At 46.0% G+C, this 22485-nt stretch overlaps 1 protein-coding gene across 2 annotated transcripts in view; it reads right to left on the reverse strand.

Moving 5' to 3' along the window:
• Positions 1 to 22485, reverse strand: part of ADAMTS17 (ADAM metallopeptidase with thrombospondin type 1 motif 17) — a 346546-nt gene that overhangs the window by 72728 nt on the left and 251333 nt on the right. For both annotated transcript variants that reach the window (XM_046010435.1, XM_046010434.1), the window contains exons 16-18: positions 13084 to 13164; positions 3649 to 3806; positions 708 to 867 (exon numbers count right to left, since the gene is read on the reverse strand). In XM_046010435.1, the coding sequence (XP_045866391.1) occupies positions 708 to 867; positions 3649 to 3806; positions 13084 to 13164 (399 nt within the window). The remainder of the gene's footprint in view (positions 1 to 707; positions 868 to 3648; positions 3807 to 13083; positions 13165 to 22485) is intronic.

Below are 22485 nucleotides of genomic sequence, written 5' to 3' on the forward strand. Positions count from 1 at the left end.
ATGTCCTGCCAGGGTGACAAAGTACAAAAAGGCTTCTAGCTAATTGTTGTGAATGGCTTCTTCCTCTGCTCCCTAAACCTCCCAGTAATGAATACAGTGCCTTTGCTGATACTGATTTTTAGCATGGCGGTCTCATCCCTGCAGTGGGCATAGGGGTGGATCCCTCTGTTTTAGAGGCGAGGAAATTTTAGCATAGAGGGGATAAGTCATTGGCTAAAACATGGTGGCAAATCACGAAGCCAGGACTCATGCTTGGAATGTCTCCCTGGACTCGTGGGGCCCTTTCTTTCCACTGTGTCCTATAGTGGGGTACCTGTGGCAAAGAGGAAAGAGTATTTGGGGGCAAAACACCTGGGGGGCCCTCCGCCAAACAGTAACAGGTGGAGATCTATTCTGTTCATCCCCAGGGTCACTCACCTGTCATACCTGTGATAGACCTGTATGGGGCTAAACCTCCACTCAGGGCAGAGGTCGAGGGCCCTGCACCACAGGCAGAGCAGCTGTGTGGGCGCAGGAGTGTGGAGGGCTGTGTGAGTGTTTTGCAGAGAAAACTGCAGTGGGGCGTGGGTAAGTTCCTGCGGAAACAGAGGTGACACGGCCAGCCTTTCCCACGCCCTGCACGCCGGCCACAGAGTGCCCTGGGTTCACGCGCTCCTCCAGCAAGACCCCACACCCGACCCGACAGGCCCATGACCCTGGTGGCTCACCTCCTCCGCACTGCACACTGCACCCTTCCCAGCCGCTGTGGGTCCAGAGGAACAAAGAGTCCTGGGGTTTCTCGGGTTCACTCTGATTTTCTGCGGTGTAGTTGACAGGAACGGTATACTCATAATGGATTCCATAATTTTGGTCATGAAATAACAGCACCTGGATCAGCAGCAGAGATCAAAGGCCATTTTGAAATAGAGCAGAAGCCCACAGGCTTGCAGAATTGGCAAATGAAGCCACACTGTGGCCGGCTATCTCTACCGGAGTAAGCAGGTCTTTTCTGGGTTTCAAGACTGGTTCGGTCTAGGGGCGCTCCCTTATTTCAGACTCAGGTTCCTCAGAGACTCAACTGGGGCAGTAGGGTATGTGGACCCTCGGCAGGGAGCCCTGCTCTCTCCTGCTGGAGAGAGAACCCGCTTCGATGAGGACTTTGGGGAGGAGCACATTTGTGGGTTCTCACAGGGAGAGCTGCTCTATGCAGACGAAGAACCTGTTCCCACATACTCAGCCACAAAGCTGCCCTGGAGAGACACAAATATGTGGCTTTGACCTAAAACAGGTATCTGAACAGGGAGGGTTACTCTAGTCCTTTGAAAATGAACATCAGTTTTCCGTCCCCCAGCATCAGCCATTGCTGCATGTAAGGCAGGCTCAAGGGCAAACACAGCCCCACCACATAGGAATCTTGGGGACTTCTGTGGAGGAGTCCAGGGGTGACTGAGCCTTCTTGCTGCCACGGGAGCTAGGACAGTGATGTCCACAGGGTGGCAGGGGCCTGGCTCAAGGGCTAAAGCTGAGAGTGAGGGGGTGGGGAGCCATCCTGCAGCCTGGGGCGCTTGGGTCTGAAATCCTGGTGAGTGAGCAGATGGATGGGCCTGCCCTCTGTTTGGCAATGCATGTATAAGCCCTATCAGAGTCTGGCTGGAGGCGATGGGTTGTCAGGCTAGACTTGGAACCAGTGTCAAGGCAGTGATCAAGTTCACTTTGAGGCCTGGAAGAGTATGCTCCACCTGTCTTGACCTGGGGAGGTCCCCCTGCTGCCCCTGAGAATCTCTTAGCCCTTGAAGGGCTTGAGTTGCAGGGTAGGAGTGAGGTGCTAAGGGCAGCCTGAACCGCATAAACATCCACTTCTCCAAGAAACAGGCTTGCAGTGATACATTTGGAAAAATGCCTCCAGTTTAAAAAAAAAAAAAACAAAAAACCCTCCTTAAAAGATCTTTATTATCTCAGTATGGGAATAAGACTGGTGAATCAAGAATCCATATGAAACCAATTTCATGCAATTTTGCAGCCACGTATAATTTGTGTGTGTGAGTGTGTAATTGGTTTCAAATGCAGGTCCCTGTGACTCTGTGGGGGCTCCCGACCCTGCAAGCCATGTACACACCCCAGTTTGGGGACAACAGACGCCTCTGTAGAGGCAGAGGGGCACCTCTTATTTCTAGATTTAAAAGCCTGAACTAAACATATTTCAAGAGAGAAAAGTGATTAATGTTAAAGAGGGCTGGGACTTGGGCTGAGTTTATTTAGTTTCTGAGGCACGGTCTGAATGAATCTGGGCTGTACGTTTGCTTTCATGGGTGGATGATTCCCTTGTGGTTTGTGAAAGCTTTGGGCAAAAGAGGGAAATACACCCTGATCTTAGGGTTTGTTAGAGGAAAAGCAATTCACCAGCCAACAGGGGACATGGCTGCAGGGTCTTATCTTTTTTATCTTCCTCTTGAACTCCATTTAAATCAGAACAGGAGGATTTGTTCCAATGCCTTAGACTAGGACGGAATCTCATCACAGGGCAGTGGCCTGGGGATGGGTCCTGGGGGGCTGGGGACGTGCAGGGCCAAGTCTGCGGTGGATTTAGTGGGCTGACTGTGGCAGACACAGGTTTCTGGATGGCTGAAGCTGGGCATGGAGACCAGTTCCCTTTGCTCTCTCATTGTAGGCTGGGGGGCAGGGCCGGCATGGGCATGCCTGTCCGGCCGCCAGGTGCTCATGGGCAGAGCCAGTCTCCTCAAGAGATTGCCTGAGAGGTGGCTGGCAACTCCTCTAGGTGTCACCTAACCTTGAATGGTCGCAGGTTGCCAGAGACGACAAATTAACGGAGGGGAAAAAAAAAAATTTCCAAGCGGAGACTCCGGAAGCACAGAGGACAAAATGTGCTTTGGTTATAGACGCACAAACGGTCATGGAACCCGTGCTTTGGAACAAGACGTGGAATCAATAATTATGAGCTATTAGAAGGGAGTCATAGGAACTCCTGGACTGTAAGAAGGAAATGGTGGGATCCCTTTCTCTGGAGATTTTTAGTACTCTTAAAAGGATGCATCACTGATATTCAAGTGATTCGCATGGGGTCCCCCTGCCCTAAGACAACGGGCAAGACGAGGTGGCCCCAACCTGGCCTGACTGCCAGGTTCCATGACACCACCCCCGGGGCCGATCTTCCTGTGGAACCTGGTTCTCCCTCTCCTGATGCCCAGATGCCTGGGGCAGAGCCGAGTCTGGAAAATCTGAGTGATGCTGGTTTGGAAACGGAGTCAAACAGTTCATTTCCAAAAGGTAGTTTCCAGTGTGGATACACAAACTGTGGGGCGGACCTGTGCCATCTGATCTAAAAGCAGAGACTCTGAGTGGGGCCAAGTCTCTCCCTGGCTGTCACACGGCCAAGTATTTGCTTCCTGGAGGCTGTTCCTTTTGAAAAAGATGGCAGCTCTGCCAGTGAAGAGTCAGGGCGAAGTCTGGGCAGGGGAAAATTCTCAGGCATGTGGTGAAAGGGATGAGATAAGAAAAGACCAGGAGAGAGGGAGGCTCGAGCAGCAGGTTGCCAGGAAACCCACCAGGAACCAGGCAAGCTCCTCTCCTCAGCACCCCCAGGAAGGAAGGGAACTGGCAGACCCCTTGGAGCCTCGGGCTCGGGACAAAGGCAAGAGCACAGCAAGTTACCATCAGATGCAGTGGGATCTTGGTTGGTCCCTTGGCAGAAATCTTCTCCCACAGGCCCCTTCTAACATAGCGCACGGTCGTGCCCGCAATCTGGTACTCTCCGGGGAGCTCTATCTTCCAATCGCTGTTGATGGATCTCTTATTGGTATCTTTCAGAGCTAGGAAGAAAAGGGAACATCATGGAATCAGGGGGCATCAGTTGGCCTTTTCAGGGGAATCTGGGTATCCTGAGGGGTGGGTTGGAGATCTCCCACTCCGCCTCTACAGGAGAAAGGAGGGGGTCTGCGGTGATAGAAGGTGGGCTTTCTGGATGCTGAGAACAGAAGTCTTGCTCACAGAAGTCAAACAGCTCAAGATTTGCAGGACCCTGTGTGACAGAAGGCCGGGGGATGGAGACAAGCACAGCCCAATCACATTTTACTAAACTTCCAGGGTAGAGGATCTTCTGCCTGATGGATGAACTCTATTTTAATGTGTCCGAGGCCACAGATATGGGTTTGCTGCTTTAGCAAAATTCATCAATTCATTTAACTGTTACCTACCTGGGGCTTTTGACAGCCTGATCCAGCTTTTCTTAAAGACTTGAGAGCCCCGCGGTCATAAAGTGGGGGCTCCTCCAAGAAAAAAAGTTGCTGTTCTATTAAATGGTAGAGTTCGGGAACCTGAGCTGACCATGGATGGGACAGTAGCGCTCAGACGAGCCATGAGGGTAGGGCTCCATGGTCCTCGGGTTCATTCTCTGCTGGCTTACCCCTCCACTGGGTAGAGAATGTGTAGGAAGAAACAAAATCGACACTTTGCTGGTTGGCCAGAGCAAAAACCCGGTTTTCCACACAAGATATATATTGATTATCTGAGTGCAGACAGTGACTTTCTTACGTTGCCTTGCTTAGGTTTGGAATCATGTTGTTCTCACAACTAGAGCATTCTGCAGTGAAATTCTGTTTTGTTGTTGTTTTGGGTTTCATTTTGTTATTTAAGGAAGACAAGAACTAAAATGTACTCTGGCATTTGGGAGAAGGTCGCAAACGATGGCAGGTTGAGAACAAGTCTTCCGTCACTCAAACAATGAAACTCCCAGGACATCCTGGGTGCTCCCAGTCCCTCTCTCCCCAAGTGCACCTGGACAACCCACCCTACTCCCTGCCCATGCCCCAGATGCTTCCAATCGCTTTGAGACCCTGCTTGGTCCACAATCAGTGAAATCAGTTCCACCCCTTCCCTCTTCTCTGCTTCCCAAGGCCAGAAATAAAACACCCACATTTAATACCAATTTTGGATGATGAGAGCTGAAAACAAAAAGGGGTTTCTGTTAGTCCTCAATTCATGACCCCCAAGGCTGGGTCAGGATCTTGTTGGACCTGGTCCTGGTCAGGCCACCAGCATCTGGGGGATGCTGGGCCTCTGCTTCCCTGTCTCTAGGACACGACGGTCCCCCTGCTTGCTCTCGCCCTGCCAGGCTGTCCTGGCATGCATGGTCACGACTCCTCGCTTCTAGGAACTGCCAAGAGAAACTAGGAAAGAAGCAGGAAGGGTTGCTTTCCAGTAGAACGACTTCCAGTCAGGATTTTCATATCCAGGGTGGTTGTGGAGAGTGAGCGGTTGAGGGTTACAGGACTCCAGGGAAGGCTTAGAAAAGAGAAGGCTCTACCTCTTGGAATCGAACATTTCCCTTCAAGAAATTCTACCTGCTACTGAAATTTCCTGGCTACAAGAGGGAAGGGGAAATGTTAAGAGTACTCACAGTCTCTGCTCCTTTGTCCCTTCCTCAGCCAAAACCTACCAGCCACCCTCGAGAGGCAAGTTCTTGGATTTAGCCCCCAGGCGTACTTCTACCCATTTATTCTTCCCAACAACTCTCCAGGGGAAAGCATTATTTTCCCCTTTTCACAGATGAGGAAATGGGGGCATGGAGAGGTTAAGTTACCTGCCTAAAGTCACACAGCTACAAAGACTGGGTAACCTGAACCTAAACATACTGAGCTCAGCACTCTTACAACTCTGGCATTATTCTTTAGGTTACAGCCTCCGTCTAGAGTTTTGCGACAAATAAAAAAATGTGCAAGTGTCATACTTGTTTTCAGAAAGAACACATTCCAGGCTCCAACTGTCGCAGGGTCTCCCGTTCCATATACTCTTATTATAACGAAACTCACAGACTAGTCTTTCTACTTCTCTGTAGGTTTGGAGAATTGTTTCTTGCACAGGCACACACAAATTTGGTTTCAGAAATCAGTACATGCTGGTGGGGAGTGGCAGACACAGTGAGGGGTCAGAGTCCTCGAGGAACGGTCCCAGAGAGAACAAGTCGGAGAAGCACAGGGAGCGCCAGACACATGCCTCCCCTCTCCTCACCCCTGCCAACTCCACCAGTCAGGGCCTCCTCACTGGGTGTTGAGGACAAAGCTCTTGCCCTCAGGGAACTCAACATTTGGAAGGGAGACACGTAAGAAAACAGATAAACACGGTAGAGTTTCATAGGCTCTGTAGCAGAGGTGAGTTCAGGGTCTGCATCTGTGTGGGGGGGGACAGGGACGGGGGCATACAGAGAAGACTTTCTGGAAGAAAAGCAAGGAAGAGGGTGGCCTGGTAGTGCCTGGCAGGCATGGACTGTGGATCCTGACCTGGCGGCCATGAGAGCTCTTCCTGTGAACACCGCTCTGTGTGGAGAAGCAAGTGGGAGGTGAAGCAATTTTTTCCCCTAGAAGTCTGGCTGGGAAAGGGAGGCAAGATGAAGAGTGGCTCTAAAGGGTAGAGAAGGGGAGAGAAGTTTCACTGTTCTTATTATTGGGGTGGGAGATGCAAGCATGTTGAGACCCTCCTCCCCCACCCGGAACTTGGCATTAGAGATACAGGCAGTTTCTTTAGTTTCTTTATATGTGGACCACTACGATGCTTGACTCACCCCACAGAACCCATTTCCAACACTCTGGAGTGGCAGCTCTCCTGGCCACTGGCCACCCTCATGCACCTGCTGACTCCCTGACTCAGTGCCTGGGCTGGGGCCTTGGGTTTAAGAGTTGAGGCCCTGGCCTTGTTCTCATGTTATGGCTGCTATGAATGGTGTGTTGGCTGTCTCTCTATCTCTAAGTAACAACAACCCAGAGTTTCCTTTGGAGGGTTTTCCTCTACCTGACTCCAAACTCATCCCCATTCCAGGTATGGGACCATCCCCCAACCCTGGACTGTGAGAGTCAGTTCCAAGACTTCCGATCACCTTAAGAAGCAACTTTCTTGGGGCGCCTGGGTGGCTCAGTGGGTTAAGCCGCTGCCTTCGGCTCAGGTCATGATCTCGGGGTCCTGGGATCGAGTCCCACATCGGGCTCTCTGCTCAGCAGGGAGCCTGCTTCCCTCTCTCTCTCTCTCTGCCTGCCTCTCTATCTACTTGTGATCTCTCTCTGTCAAATAAATAAATAAAATCTTAAAAAAAAAAAAAAGAAGCAACTTTCTTTCTACAGGATTGCCCGGAGACTTAAAGTAAATCTGGATTACCACCTGGAAAGAGGCACCCAGATCAAAGTCAACTGAGAGGATAGTGGTGCCAGGGTAGAGAGGGACACAGTTTCCCATGACATCATTTTAAATCCCTGGATCCAGCAGTGCCTGAAGCTGATACTCACCAACTGAGAACAGTTTGGCTTTCACATGTGTCTTTTTAAGGTTTTGTTTTGTTTTGTTTTTTAAAATACCAACCATGATAGGGGCAGGGCAGGTTGGGAAAGAAGATTACTAGTATGGACTCCTAGAAACCACCCTAGGATCCTTAGCAGCGTAAGCATCAACCCTGAGATTTAGAAGGCTATCTAGGCCTTAAACTGTCTCCTGGGCCTCTGCTCCTATCCGGCACTAACGCTTAGGATGAGGTGGCTCCTTCTTACTCGGCCTTGTTTGTGCATCTCCTAAGGCCCTTTGTGTAAGATGCTTTCAAGTGACACTGAAAGCTACCCCGCCTCCATGCCAAAAGCCAAACATCTGGGGGGTTAAGACTGGGAAGGCCTAGCCAAAGTGCAGGAGGGACACCCGGAGACGATTCTCAAACCACCCGCAGAAGCAGCATGTAGAAATGTGCAAGCCAGCCTGAGGAGCCCTGCTTCTGCCGGCAGAGGCATGGCTCTGGCTGATCCAGGGGCCAGATGGACAGCCGGCTGGGGCTCGGGACATGTCAGCCTCTGATCGCCAGAGCAGGGATGTGCCTGTCAGTAGAAGGAAGGGTTGAGAGGGGCAGGTGGAGGAGACATTGCACGAGGTGGTCTGCAGGGTGGGTCTGGGAAGGCCTGGGAGGAGTAGGCACTGGTCAAGGAAGGGGGGGAGGCAATGTGAGAGCGGCAGGCTGTGGCTGGCCAGCTAGGACAGAACAAGGTCAATGCTGAATGGGGGAAGAACGCGTCAGACGGTGCAGCACTGGTACCCAGCTTGCTGGGGAACGCAGCCTAGATTTACAGGGCCTGTAAATGCAACCCCCTAAGCAGGGCAGATTTCAAGCAGTCTGTGTGACCGTGGTGAATGCAGAGCTCCTCCAAGCCACACGTGGCTGCTGGGGTGCCCCCCATGAGTTCGAAAGCTCCTGGCTTTGCTTTGGAGGGGCTAGGCTGGAGCTGCTCACTCTATCATAGCTCTGGGGGTGTGGGCGGGTCCACAGGGCCCTAGAAAGAATAAACTCTGAGTATGGCCACCTCCACGACACCTTCCAGGCACTGCAAACACGGCTTTCAAGTCGTCTCTACACCCAGCATGGGGCTTGAACTCACAATCCTGAGATCGAGAGTTGCATGCTCTACCCACTGAGCCAGCCGGGTGCCTCCAATGTGGCTTTATGATGGCCGCTTGGCACCCCTTCCTCAGGACAGTTCTATGGTGATGTCAGTCCTTGATGAATTTTGCAATGGGAGGGTTGCAAAGAGGGCTTTCCAAGAAGCAAGGTGATCACTTCTAACCTATTGACTCGGTGAGGAATCTAGTAAGCAACAGTCACAAATTTGCAAGGTGCTGGGGTCCACTGGTGACACTGGGACTTCCTGCTAAGATGGGAATTTAGCACCTGCGAGTCCTTCAGAAGGGTGGGATAGCAGCCTCAGAGAATCTATGAACATCAAGATTGTTATTAATAGCAAATACACAGGTACGGTGTGGAGTCTGATGGGAAACCTATGACAGGGGCTGGGTCAGCTCCAGCCAGTGGGAACACTGATCATCCCCTAGCCCATTGGCATCAGCCTCCACCCCAGGCAAGCTTCTCCTCCACGGGGTGTTTGAGAGCCGGTGGGGCAGGAGCGCCCAGACCCCTTGCAGGACTGCTTTCCAAGGCCTTGTACATAATGCTGCATTCATTTTCTGAAAGAAGGCCCCAGAGCTAAGTTTCGGCCCCTACAAGTTCCCGTCCTTCTCATTCCTGTGGCATCAAGGGTCTAGCCAAGCCCCTCTGTGTCTGTAAGCAGGTTGAAGTTAGCCTGCACTGAAATTAAGATTTTTAGGTCCAGAAGTTCAAACAGGGGCTATTAGAAGGATTACACATGCTTTGATTTGACAGGCAAATAATAAAGTGACAAACAAAGGGAAATCTTCAGCGACTTGATTTGATCTGTGTTGTCTGAAATTTGGATTTGCAGGGAGGAAAATTTTTTGCTTTGCTGGTTCTGTCTGGGTCAGAGGCTGGATGTTTTAAGCCACCATCCAAAACAGAGCAGTGCTTGCTTCCATGTATTTGGGTTAGAAGCCATGAGGGGCCTCTCAGCAGCTGGAGAGACTTTTGGAGCAATGAGGATGGGCACAAACAAGCTCTCTCTTGTTACTGTGGCAGAACAAAACCATTCCATTAAGGAAAGGCCCAGAACATGAGGTCTGATGGCAAATGTCCATTTCTCTCCTGGGGCCCTCTTTCTCCCTGTGGACAACTACACATCGTCCTTGGACATCTAGGCACTGTGGGAAAAGATCGTCAGCCATTTGGGGGAGCTGGGGATGGGGGAGAGGGGAACAGCTCCTTACAGCTGGCTGGAGGCACATTAAAGAGGTCCGACCCCATCCGCAGGCCCTCCTCTTGTGAGGAGCTGTGCAGATGCTGGGCTTCTTTCTGTCTTTCTCCCTCTTGGATTCCACTGGAAGACTTGACCCACAGTCAACCTACTTCTAATCCTGGCATCCCGTCAGTTCCTTGTATTTCCACTCGGAGCTCTGCCAGCTCTGTTCTCAGCTGCGGACACAAACTGCAGAGGCATTTCCTGTGCCAGGTGCCTTGCTGCAGAGAGCCAGGCAGTGTGGGCTGAAGGTAGGTGGGGTGAAATTCTGCAGGAACGGCTCCCAGCAAATGTGAGAGAGTAATTCAGAGTTACATTGGGTTGACTTCCAAAGTACCCAGCCCCGAGTGGAAACAGGGCTTGTTTGAACTAATTTTAGAAACATCAGGAGCGTGGACCACCTTTGGATTTGCCCTCACCCCCACACCCAGCCCTGGACTCCTTGGATTTAAAAACATAGGAATAAGATAAGAAGACCAAAGCTGGCTCTAAGCTCCCTCGGAGGTCCAGCACTTCTGGGGATGTTGTTCTGAGACACGGAACCCATCTCCTTGGGATGGAGGTTTGCCTCCTCGAGGTCCACACAAAGAAGGAAAAGCAATGTGCAAGTGTAACACGTGTACTCTGGGTAAAGACACCCCCTCCCCTGTCCCCGCTGATGTCTGGTGATGACTGGACATATCAGGGCGATTCGAGGAGGCCTGTAAATGGCCACAGCCCCAGAGGATATGAGGAGTATGCACAGGCTCCTGAATGGACCCTTGGAGCCTCTGTCTTGTCCTCGGTGAAACAGGCAAAGCAATATTTTCCAGTGCTTTTGGGGCGGTGAGGAATCAGGTCTGCAGAACAGGGCAGGGCTCAATGCCTGGGAACCCCGAATGTTGATGTTTGTGTCATCCCCACTCGTGGCCCGCCGACTCCAGGAGCTGAGAGGAACCAATTGGAGAGCCAGTCCCCACCACTGGCAGCACTCACTAGTTAGATGGCCCTAACACAGGCTCCAGGGAGAAGTTCATTTTTAATATTTTATTTATTTATTTGAGAGAGACAGTGAGAGAGAGCATGAGCGACGAGAAGGTCAGAGAGAGAAGCAGACTCCCTGTGGAGCTGGGAGCCCGATGCGGGACTCGATCCCGGGACTCTGGGATCATGACCTGAGCCGAAGGCAGTCGTCCAACCAACTGAGCCACCCAGGCGTCCCGAGAAGTTCATTTTTACTAAGTTGAGCAATCTAAAGGATTCTGACACCCTTCTGTCCTTCTTATCTTGCTGCAGGAAAGTACAGATAACGTTCCTGCTTTCGAGGGACATCTGGGGCTGGGGCAGGGGCAGGAATGGTGCTGGGAAGTCTTGGAAGCCAGGACCAGAAGCCGAGGGACTCGCTTGCTGCTGCTTTGATGAAAGAACCACGCCACTGACCATGGAATGGGGCTTGTTCCTGGGATACTGAGATTAGGTTAAAGGCAATGTCTGCCATCCTTCAAGGCCTGGTGCCCCCCAAGGGGCAGAAATTTTTCCAGGTAGGCGAGGGCTGATGTACCAGCTGGACAGGGTGAGACTAGGCAAATGGGTTTCCAAAGCAAATGCTGGTAAGGAGGGGGTGGGCTCTTTGGGAATTTTAGTAAAAAAGGCCATGGCTCTGCAGAAACTGCCAAGAGCAGCACAAGCCTATCTTAACAGTGTGCGTAAGCGTCATTCTATCTGCAGGGACAGCTGGGGCAACTGCAGAGAAGGGTGCCAGGCTAGACTGGGACAGTGGCCATGCTGGGAAGGTGGCAAAGCCATAGGGGCTGATGAGACCCATGTGAGTGTCACCCTAAGGGATGGTAAGGTCCTACCCTGGAAGCAGGAGCAGCAGCGGCCTCCAGGAGGTGGGGCGGATGGCAGAAGTGAAAGCTACAGAAGAGGGGACAGGGTTGCCTGGGACATACTAGGGACCCCAGGAGGTTGCTGGCTGGTGAGCCCTGGTGCTGGCACTCAGAAACAAGAGCTCCTGGACCCACTCCTGCCCCTCCCCAAGGCATGTGTGTGAGGATTAACTCGGTGTTTGCAAACAGTTCTTAAAGGATGGTGGTCTTCATTGTAAACTTGCCTACTATAGGTTTGTTTTATGTCTGTCTAATCAGATTTTCTTTTTTAAAAAAGATTTTATTTATTTGAGAGAGAGAGAAAGAAGGAGCACCTGTGGGCATAAGCAGGGGGAAGGGGAGAGGGGGAGGGAGAAGCAGACTCCCCCCTGAGCAGGGAGCCCGATGTGGGACTTGATCCCAGGACCCTGGGATCTAGACCTGAGCGGAAGGCAGACACTTAACTGATAGCTACCCAGGCGCCCCAGACTTTCAGTTTCTCAGGTAGGGACTATTTCAAAGAAAGACTTAGAGACTTCTGTATCTACAAAGGCAGGAACGTGGACCAAGATATAATTTTTTTTAAAAAGTCAGTGATAAAAGTTGAAATGAAAGCATTTCATGAATAACTGTTTCAGCTAAAACAACTTAATTCTTAAGTTTGAAGCCAGAGAGAAAGAGAAAGAGAGAGAGAGAGAGAAAGATCATGTCTTGTATATTCTTGTCAATCTCAAACAGAACCCTGCAACACAGACTGAGGAGATAGTAACAGAAGGAAGCCCAGGAGAAGGGTAACTGGGCAGGAGATCAGCCACCTCCAGTTTGAAATCCAACCCAAGACAGAAACACAGGAGGAAGGCTGGGCATCTCTTTTGTTCCCGTAACAGCATAAAGAACACTTGGGACTCAACCCACAAGTACTCAAGTACCAGGCAGATATTTGCAAGGACCAATGGAAAGGCTGGCTGTTCAGCTTAGGATACACCAAGAGAGACTTCAATGCCTAAGAAGGGGTTCAAATGAACAATTCTTAGGGCTTGAAGTATGGTTCTGCTGAAGGCAGTGAAGACGAACCTGGAATAGGACCCCATCCTTTGACAGAAAGACACAGGCATTTGTGCTCCAAGTCAATAGAGTTGGCCAGAAGGAATTTGGGGTACACAGAACTTAGTGAAAACCAGTGTTCTTTTGTGGTTCCATTAGCTCTAGGGCTATTACTCTTTTTTCCCAGCTACGAAACCATCCCCAGAGCTATCAATAGCTAGGCAATGTGCCCATGCTATGGAGGCAAAGGCTGCTCTGGGTTCTCCTGGGGTGACTTTGGGGGACTTTTGCGATCCCAATTCCTCGTTTCCTTCCTACTGATCTCCTCTCCCCTGCCCCATCCACTTGGGGGTGGCTGCACTTTAGCCAACCAAGATGGCATCATGTGGTCCACTGTGATTACTTCTATTGTTAGACCTCGGAAATGAATGTAACACCCACGGCCTAGGAGAATGATGGTGGACCATGTAATCAGCCCGATGATCCAAATCTCAGAACATGAATCATGAGTTAGATTCTTTTTGCTTTACCCAGAAAACTGTGGGCGGGTTTATCCTCCACCACGCGAATCCTCCGGGCTCCCGCTGGAATGATGGTAGCTTCGATATAACCTGTGGTGGCAGATAACAGGAAGGTTATAACACGCCTCCACCCCCCATCAGAGGAGCATGTAGAACCCCCCCCCCCCCAAATCCACCTGACCCTCCCCCTCCCCCACCCCTATGGTGATTTCAGAGCCTGCCGCTGGTCCGGCTCTAAAAAATCACATAAACTAACACAGAGCGTTCTTCTATGGCCAGAACCTCTGGGCTGCCCAAATTCTAGAAAGAACCATTTGTGTGTACTGAGAGTTGAACTGCGTCTCCCCTCCACCCCCATTCTTATGTTGAAGTCCTAATCCCCACTACCTCACCACGTGACCTGATTTGGAAAATGGGTCTTTGCAGATGTGATTCCTTAAGATGAGATCCCGCTGGAATAGAATGGGCACTGCATCTTCTACAAAGCAGGAGTTCGGATGCAGACAGGTACACAGAACTCCATGGAAGCAGGAAGCAGAGATCAGGTCGATGCTTGTAGGGGGCACCGGGGTGGTTTAGTTGTAAGCCTCTGCCTTCAGCTCAGGTCACAATCCCAGGGTCCTGGGATCAAGCCCCGCATCGGGCTCCCTGCTCAAGATGCTTCTACGAGCAAAGCAACACCCAAGACACCCAGCAAGCCACCAGAGGCTAGGGGAGACACATGAAGCAGATTCTTCCTTCCAGCATTCCAAAGGAAGCAAGCCTGCCCACACCTTGATCTTGGCCTTGTAGCTCCCAGAGCCGTGGGACAGCAACCGTCTGTTGTTTATGCCAGTCAGTTTGCAGTACTTGGGGACCATGGTACTTAGTAACGGGGGCCCTAGCAGACGGAGACAGCCTGGAATCCTGCGGGAACAGCCCCTCCCTGGAGCACAGAGGCAGCCTGCCCCTGGCCACTACATCTGCTGGAGGTTCCTTTGAGCGTTACTGTACTCTGAGCTGTCCCCCAATCCATGGAATGATAGCAGAAGCTAAGCTCCTTGCCCAGTGGCAACACCACTCCTTAACACACTGTTGGCCATTTCCTGCTTTCGCTGACCTCTGGGCATCTCTGCAACTCTCCCAGTGCAGTCTTTTGTCTGTCTCCTTGAGTATTTCCAACTATAACGGGAGGTCCTTGGAGGTGGGGGGCCTTCTTCTGCCCATCCTCCGACCCCATATATACTCAGACAGTGGGGGATAACGACAAATCGAGGAGGGTAAGGCCGAGGCTGCCAGGCAGGAGGTCAGGCCCTGGCTGCTGCCTGGTTAACTGGGTCACTAAATGAGCCCAGCCCTATGGTGTGATTTTGAAATACAGGCTGGTGATCATTTTGTTTTGATTTTCATTTGAGTTTTAGACAAGGATTATATGTGTTTGCTTCAGCAATTTAGATGAGGATCCCAAATTAGATTATGAAACCTTCCCCTGTGGTTCCTAAATGTGATCATCAGAGTCAGCAGGGGAGCATTAAAAAGGAGAGATTTAAAAAAAAAAAAAAAAAAAAAAAAAGGAGAGATTTTAAGCCCAACTACGTAGAGATTACGGAAATATCTATTTTTGAGAGGTTGGTTTATTTCCTCATTTTCTCACAGTAAAACTAGCCTTATTTTTACTATAAAAATAGTTCGTGATAATTCAAACCACAGAAGGGGAAAAAAAAACCCCAAAATGAACACATTGCACTATAGAAATTACCCCCTAAAAAAGTGAAATTTTGGTGACTAGCCTTTTCGGCATCTATTAATGCATATAAAAATACATACATCATTTTACATGAATAGGATATTGTATAGAGTTTTAAAAGATCAGGGACAACTTTAAAAGAGTTTTGCTAGGCAGTACCTTGTGCCCAAGGTACAAAATTCAAGTTACAAAAGATTATAGTAAAAAGGATGTGTCTCTCATAAGATATACCCTATACTTAGCTACCTTTGTAACACTTTTGTTTTTTATAATAATGTGTTTATTTTGGCCGGGTTCCTATAAAGCTAATTGAAACATCTGCTCCTATGACAGTTTTGTTTCTTCCGTTCTAATTGTTACGGCTTTAATTTCTTTTCCTTCACCATTCTTCTGGGAACTTACAAAACCATGTTGTGTGCAACAAGAGACGGTGACATCCTTGCCTTATTCATGATGTTCCCAAGAATGCCTCCAAAGTTTTCCCACTGAAAATGATGTCTGTTGTGTTAAGGTGACTGATATCAAGTATCAGGTTAAGGAAGTTCCCTTTCATCCTAGTTAAGAGCTTTTGTTATGAAGAGATACTGAAGTTTTGCTGAGATCATCATATTTTTTTTCCCCCAATCTGAAGACCTCAGGGCATTTGAACTGCAATCACACTGCTCATGGCTAACATGGAGGGTGGGTCAGTATCTTACTTTGTCTTTCCTTCACCTACATTTTAGCTAACTGTTACTTCTTTTTTATTCTGATCTTTTCCTGTTAACCTTTAATTGTATTTACATTTCTATTATATGGTTTGTCAGCTGGTAAGTGAAGTATTTTAATCCCTGGACAACAAAAGATGAGGAATCAGCATAATTACATTGTGCTTCACTTCCTTACATCTTACTTTCAACTTTTATTATATGAATCCTACACTGTATCTATTTGTAACATTTATCTTTTGCTAAAATAATTCATGCATTTGTTTTAATCTCAGTCCTAAAACTTAATTTAGTGTTCATTGTGCGTCCCTCCACCAGTTTCTTCAATGTATTCTTACTTGCCTCAAGTTTGTGCTCTTTGAGATGGGCTTTGGGAATTACATTTTCGGAAATACAATAAAAATTATCGTTTGCTGTTCTTAAACTCGAATGTCAGTTTGAAGGGTACAAAATTTTTAGATCACACTTTCTTCCTCTAAGCCCACTATTATGAGTTGCTCCACTGAATGTCAGTGAGGAAAAAACTGAGGCCAATCTGATGTTTTTATTAGATTACCTAAAATCTAGATTGAATGCTTATAAGAGTCTTACCTTTAAAATCTTTAACTATTAGGCTAATCATAGTTTAGTAGAATTTTTTCCTGGGATATGACACTATATTATTACTGTACTTAAATATCTATTTTTTCTGATTTGTTTGACACTGATTTGTATGACACTATATTATTACTGTACTTAAATATCTATTTTTTCTGATTTGTTTGGTTTTCCTTTTTGGGACCAAATTATGCCTGATTTTCTGCACCATTTCTGATCAAATGGTGTTCATTTGATCTCTTACCCTTTGGATTCTTTGTTCATTTACATTTTGCTCTGCTCATTTTTGTCAGTCTTGCCCTCTGTGTTCCTTTTTGTATTCTCAGCAATGTTACTGTCCTTTTTTTCCATGTGGACTTGGTTTCTGTGATGGATTCATATTCATCCTTGACATCTTTCCATAGCTCTACCAAATCATGTTTCATCTCCCTCTGTTGCTTCACTATATCTTACCTATGAGTTCTTGTTTTATTGAGGCTATTGTTTAACCAGTTTTGGAATTTATGGCAGTAACATTTGGTCCCGATTTTCACCTTCTCCCTGGCAACATTTTGCTGGTATTTATTGTCTTTTTATCTCTTTCCTCAGTGATGGATCCTGTTCTGATTTTCTTTCCAAATTACTAATTTTTAGTGATACAAATTCTAATTGTACCAGCTGCTTGTAGTAGGTTTGAGCAATAAGGAAGAACAGGAGAGTGTCATCGGCTAGCATGACTCTTAATTGTTAGGACACAGGCTTATGTATATCAGTGAATTTATTTTTATTTTTGTAAAATTTTATGTATTTTAAATTATACAAATATACATGCATGTTTTCTCATAAGAATATTATAATATAGGTAAATTTCAAGTCCTCTTAATCCCACTCCACTCCCTATGAAAACTGCCACTATTGGTCTGGTGTATATTCATTCATATATTTTATTTATATACATATCCATGAAAACTAAGAATATTTATATTTGTCCATGTTTTACCTATGCATTAGGAGAAACATTATATTTAGTCATAATGTACTATATTATACTTTTTGTAACATAACATATCTTGGGAGATCTATCCATGTGAGTGTGTGTAGTTCTATTTAATTTTTCATTTAAATTGTAGCTTACATAATTACTCACTTGCTGAGGTATACTTAAGTTGTTTCAAATCTTTTACTGTTAGAAACAATGCTATCTTGTGTATGAATATGCACATAAAACTAACAAAATAGTAGCAACCTAACCCAGCAACATATAAAAGGATTATATACCATGATCAAATAAGATTTATCCCACGAATTCAAGGTTAGTTTGACATGTAAAAACAAATCAATGTAATCTATATAAAAAAAAAACAAAACCCCCAAGATCATTTTAATAGGTTCAGGGAGAGTATGTGACAAAATTTTAACCCTTTCATGATAAAAACACTCAACAAAGAATACAAGGGAACTTCCTCCACCTGATAAACAGCACTTGCAAAAAACCCACAGCTAACATCAGACTTAATGGTGAAATACTTTAATGCTTTCCCCCTAAAATCAGGAAGAAGACATGGATGTCCACTCTTGGTACTTCTATTTAGCACTACACTGGAAGTCCTTTCCATATTGATCAGATAAGAAAGATATTTAAATGGATCCAAATTAGAAAGGAAAAGTAAAAACCTCTCTATTTGCAGATGTCAAGATCTTACATATAGAAAAATGCTAAGGAATACACTAAAATACTAAAATAGGTTCAGCAAGGTTGTAAGATATGAGGCTTGAGCCATTAGAGTAGAACAGTTTGAAATGAAATTAAGACAACAATTTAAATGAAATAGCATCAAAGAATGGCAAAGAATACTTAGGAATAACCTTCACAAAAGATGTGCAAGATTTCTACACCAAAAACTATAAAATGTTACTGAAAGATATTAAAGAAGAGCTAAATAAATGGAAAGACACTCCATGTTCACTGATTTACGTATTCAGCATGGTATATATATATAAATATCTGCTTTTTGTTTCTTGCCAAAAATGACAAGTTGATCCTGAAATTCATATGGAAATGCAAGGGACCCAGAACAGACAAAATAATATTTAAAAGGAATAAAACTGGAGAACTGACACTTACTCATTTTAAAGTTTTCTAGCCAGCTATAATAATGAGGACAATGTGGCACTGGCAAAAAGACACTTTAAAAAAAAAAGATTTTATTTATGTATTTATTTGAGAGAAAGAGAGAAGGGGCAGAAAGAGTGGGACAAGCAGACTCCATGCTAAGTGTGGAGCCTGATACAAGGCTCCACCTCACAACCCTGAGATCATGACCTTAGCTGAAATCAAGAGTTGGATGCTCAACGAACTGAGCCACCCACTGACCCCAAGACAGACATATTAATGGAATATAATTGAGAATCTATAAATCCTTTATTGACTTTTTAAAAGCAAAGTTGATAAGAACATTAAATGGGGGAAATAAATGGTCTTTTCCCCAGTGTTGGAATAATTGGCTATCCACATACAAAGAAATGAAGGTGGACTCCTATCTGAAGCCATACAAAAACCTATCCTAAAATGGATCATAGACCTAAATCTAAGAGCTATAACTATGAAAATCTTGAAGAAAACATAGGAGTAAAATTTTTACGACTTTGGATAAGGCAATGATTTCTTAGATATGACAGCAAAAGCACAAGCAACAAAAGGGGAAAAAAAGTAGACTATTTCAAAATGTAAGACTTTGTGCTTCCAAGGACACCATCAAGAAGGTGAAAAGCAAACTTACACACTGGGAGAAAATACTTGCAAACCATTTTGATAAAGAAACTATCTAGGGTCTATAAAGAAACCTTATAATTCAATAATAAAGTGACAAATAATCCAATATAAAAATAGGCAAAGGATTTTAATAGACATTTCTCCAAAGAAGATATATAAATGGTCAGCGGGCACAGGGAAAGACGCTCAAAATCATTAGTCATTAGGGAAATGCAAATCAAAACCACCAGCAGATATGACTTTATATCCACTGAGATGTCTATAACCAAAACAATAGACAAGAAATCCTACAGAGAATGTGGAGCAAATGGAACTCTCATTCATTATGAGCAGGAATGTAAAATGGTACAGGTACTCTGAAGAAGAGTTTGGCAGTTCCCCACAAAATTAAGCAGAATGATTGTATGACTGACCAATTCCATTCCTAGGTACATAGCCAAGAAGAATGGAAAGACATGTCTATGCAAAAACTTATATACAAATGTTCACATCAGCCTTATTCATAAAAGCTAAAAAAAGAAGAAAAAAGGGGGAAACAACTCAAATACCCATCAAACTGATGAATGTATTTTTAAAAATGTGGTGTAACCACACAATGGAATATTATTCAGCAATAAAAAGAATGAAGCAACTGATAACATGCCACAACAGGGAGAAAGCTTGAAAGTACTATGCTAAGTTAAAGAAGCCAGTCACAAAGGGCCACATATTGTTTGTGCAATTTATATGAAATGTTCAGAACAGAGAGAAAGACCTACAGAATGGTTGCTGAGGGGCGCCTGGATGGCTCAGTGGTTTAAGCCTCTGCCTTCGGCTTGGGTCATGATCTCAGGGTCCTGGGATCGAGCCCCGCGTCGGGCTCTCTGCTCAGTGGGGAGCCTGTTTCTCCCTCTCTCTCTGCCTGCTTCTCTACCTACTTGTGACCTCTCTCTCTGTCAAATAAATAAATAAAATATTTAAAAAAAAAAAAAAAAAAAAAAAAAAAAAAAAAAGAATGGTTGCTGAGGGCCAGGTAGGAAGGGGATGGGAATGACTGTTAAGGAGTGTGGGATTTCTTCTTAGGATGATTGCGGTGATGGCTGCATAACTATGTACACATACTAAATGCCCACTGAACTGCACATTTTAGAGGGCCGAATTTTAAGGTATGTGGATTTTATTTCAATGAAGATGCTTTAAAAAAAAAAGAAATGATAACTGCAAATGAATATATAGCTTTGCACATCTCTCACTGTGCATATATACCATGTCCTACCTGATCAGCTGTGAGAATTGCTGGGTCAAATATACATGAGCTGAAATGTTACATGGATAGCTCAACTGCCCTCCATAATAGCTTGACTAATACAGAAGTCAACAACACTATATGAGGTTGTCTGTTCACTCATAGACTTCTAAATACTTGAAATTGCTGAACTTAGCATTCACTAATCCAATAGGTGAAAAAAAAGAGATTTAATTTGCATTTCTCTCACAATCAGTTTGGTTTGGCCTCTTATTACACATTGATTGCCATTTGCTGTTCCTTTTCAGTTAACTGCCTTGCTGAGAAGCACTGCCCATTTTTCTACTTGTTTTTTGTTTTTATTTATCAGCAGGAATTTTAAAAGGATAACTTAGTATGTATTAACATATATTTAATGTGTTTTAAACTCAAACTCTCTACTTACTAGACTTATCACAAACATTTTTTTTTCTGTTTCTCACTTTTGGTGCCCTTTATCACATGTTTTTAATTTGAAAGTCATACTTCTGAGATCTTTTTGTTTTCTGATGGTTTCTTCTCATTCTGTACTAGTTTTATGGATACCATTGCATCTCAAATCTTTTTAAGGATAGCTGGTAGAGATTTTGCAACTTTTATTACTTGAGTGAACTTGTTTTTCCCGTGGGTCATCTTTTCAGGTTTCCTTGGTCTCTCCCATTTGTGTTGCAGGAAGGATGCCACAGATGGGCTGTCTCTGTCAACCTGGGTGGGGTTTGCTGACCATCAGGACTGGTTTTCAGCTGGCGGGTGTGGGGGGGGGCAGGGAGCCATTGTTGGGTGCCGACAACTGAAATAGTGAAATGTTTGCTCCATGTGCTGTGGTGTGCTGCTGGCCACCAACTATCTCTAGGTCTCTCTCCAGAAGTGATAAGGATGCAGTTCCCTGCCCTCTTAAACTGTGTGACCACGTGACCCGCTGATCCTTAAAATAAGTGTGAAAGTGATGTGTACATAGGAGTCTTAAGGGCATCAGGACCTGATGTGCTGTGTTCCTTTTTTCAGCCAAGGTGATATGGCAGCACCTGAACAATAAAATCTGTCAGCCCAGGTCTGTGAGTGGCTCAAACATGCAGACCCTCCTACTAGCCACACTGGATATACAACATGGGCAAGAAATAAACTTTTGTGTTAAGCCACTGAGATGGGGGGGGGGCTTTTGTATTGCATCGTTTGTTGCAGCAAATCCAAGTCTCTTTATTCAGATTCATGTACATATGAGATGTCCTTTTTCCCCTTAAACCTCTTAATAAGTTCCTTTTCTTTCCTTTTTTTTTTTTTTTAAAGTAGGTTCCCTGCCCAGTGTGGAGCCCAACGTGGGGCTTGACCTCACAAATGAAGACCTGAGCCAAGATCAAGAATCAGACACTCAACCTACTGAACCACCAAGGCACCCCTTAATAAGTTCCTTTTCATTCATTTCAAGGTGAGCGCAGGAAGAGGGGAAGCACTTGTTGTTCAAGCTGCCATCTTAGGAAGTTTAGCAGCGTCTGTCAGTCTTGACAGCAAATGCCTGGGCATTGTTACTATAGATCCAGCTCCGGAAGTTTTACAAATTCCTGTTCTACTTGATGCTTAGGGAGACTCAGATGTAAACACAGTTCGGTCTGAGGGCTGAAGACAGTTGTCTCACTTTGTATGCCCTGATCCTGATTCCCAGGCAGGATGATTTTAACCAGCTGGGGTGTGGTCCTCCAGTGTGATTCCTTCCATACACTTCCCAATGCCATAGGGATTGGCAACATTGGCTCAACCCAACAGCCTGCCCGTGGTCCCGGCACTACTCTGTCCTCACAAAGGGAGGCAAGGGGTTCTGATTAAAAACAGTTTCTGCTCTCACAAATGTTTTTCTACTTAAAACATCTGGCCACTAAACACCAAACAAAACAAACAGAACAGAACAAAATAACAACAGAACACATCTTTTAGGATTATAGCAATGGACTTTGAACCACAAATTTCTCTTAGAGAAATGCATTCCTTCTGGGGGAGTTTGAAGAATTACTGGATCCTCAGCATACAAGGCAGTGAAGTGCCAAAAACAGAGATAAAATTATTCAGGGTCAACATGATGGAAACCTTTTTGGGGAGGAGTCTCCATTTCAACCACAAAACGGACCTGGGAACACGATCTGCGTGGGGAGCTGAATTCTTCTCAGAAAAAAGCTGCTGGTAGATGGAATCTTCCTATTTTGTGACTAATAAGCCTTGGTGTCAGCATTACCAACTGCTAAAATTGGGGGTAATGGATGCATCCACCAAGATCCAGAGTCGCTCATTTTCCACATTCCAGAGCAAGGTAGGCCATTTGCAAACAATGCACGGTCACCACACCTATGTTTAAGTAGTAACACTGAAAAGGTAC

This window comes from Meles meles, chromosome 6, assembly GCF_922984935.1.
Source record: "Meles meles chromosome 6, mMelMel3.1 paternal haplotype, whole genome shotgun sequence".
In the NCBI taxonomy this organism is placed as follows: domain Eukaryota; kingdom Metazoa; phylum Chordata; class Mammalia; order Carnivora; family Mustelidae; genus Meles; species Meles meles.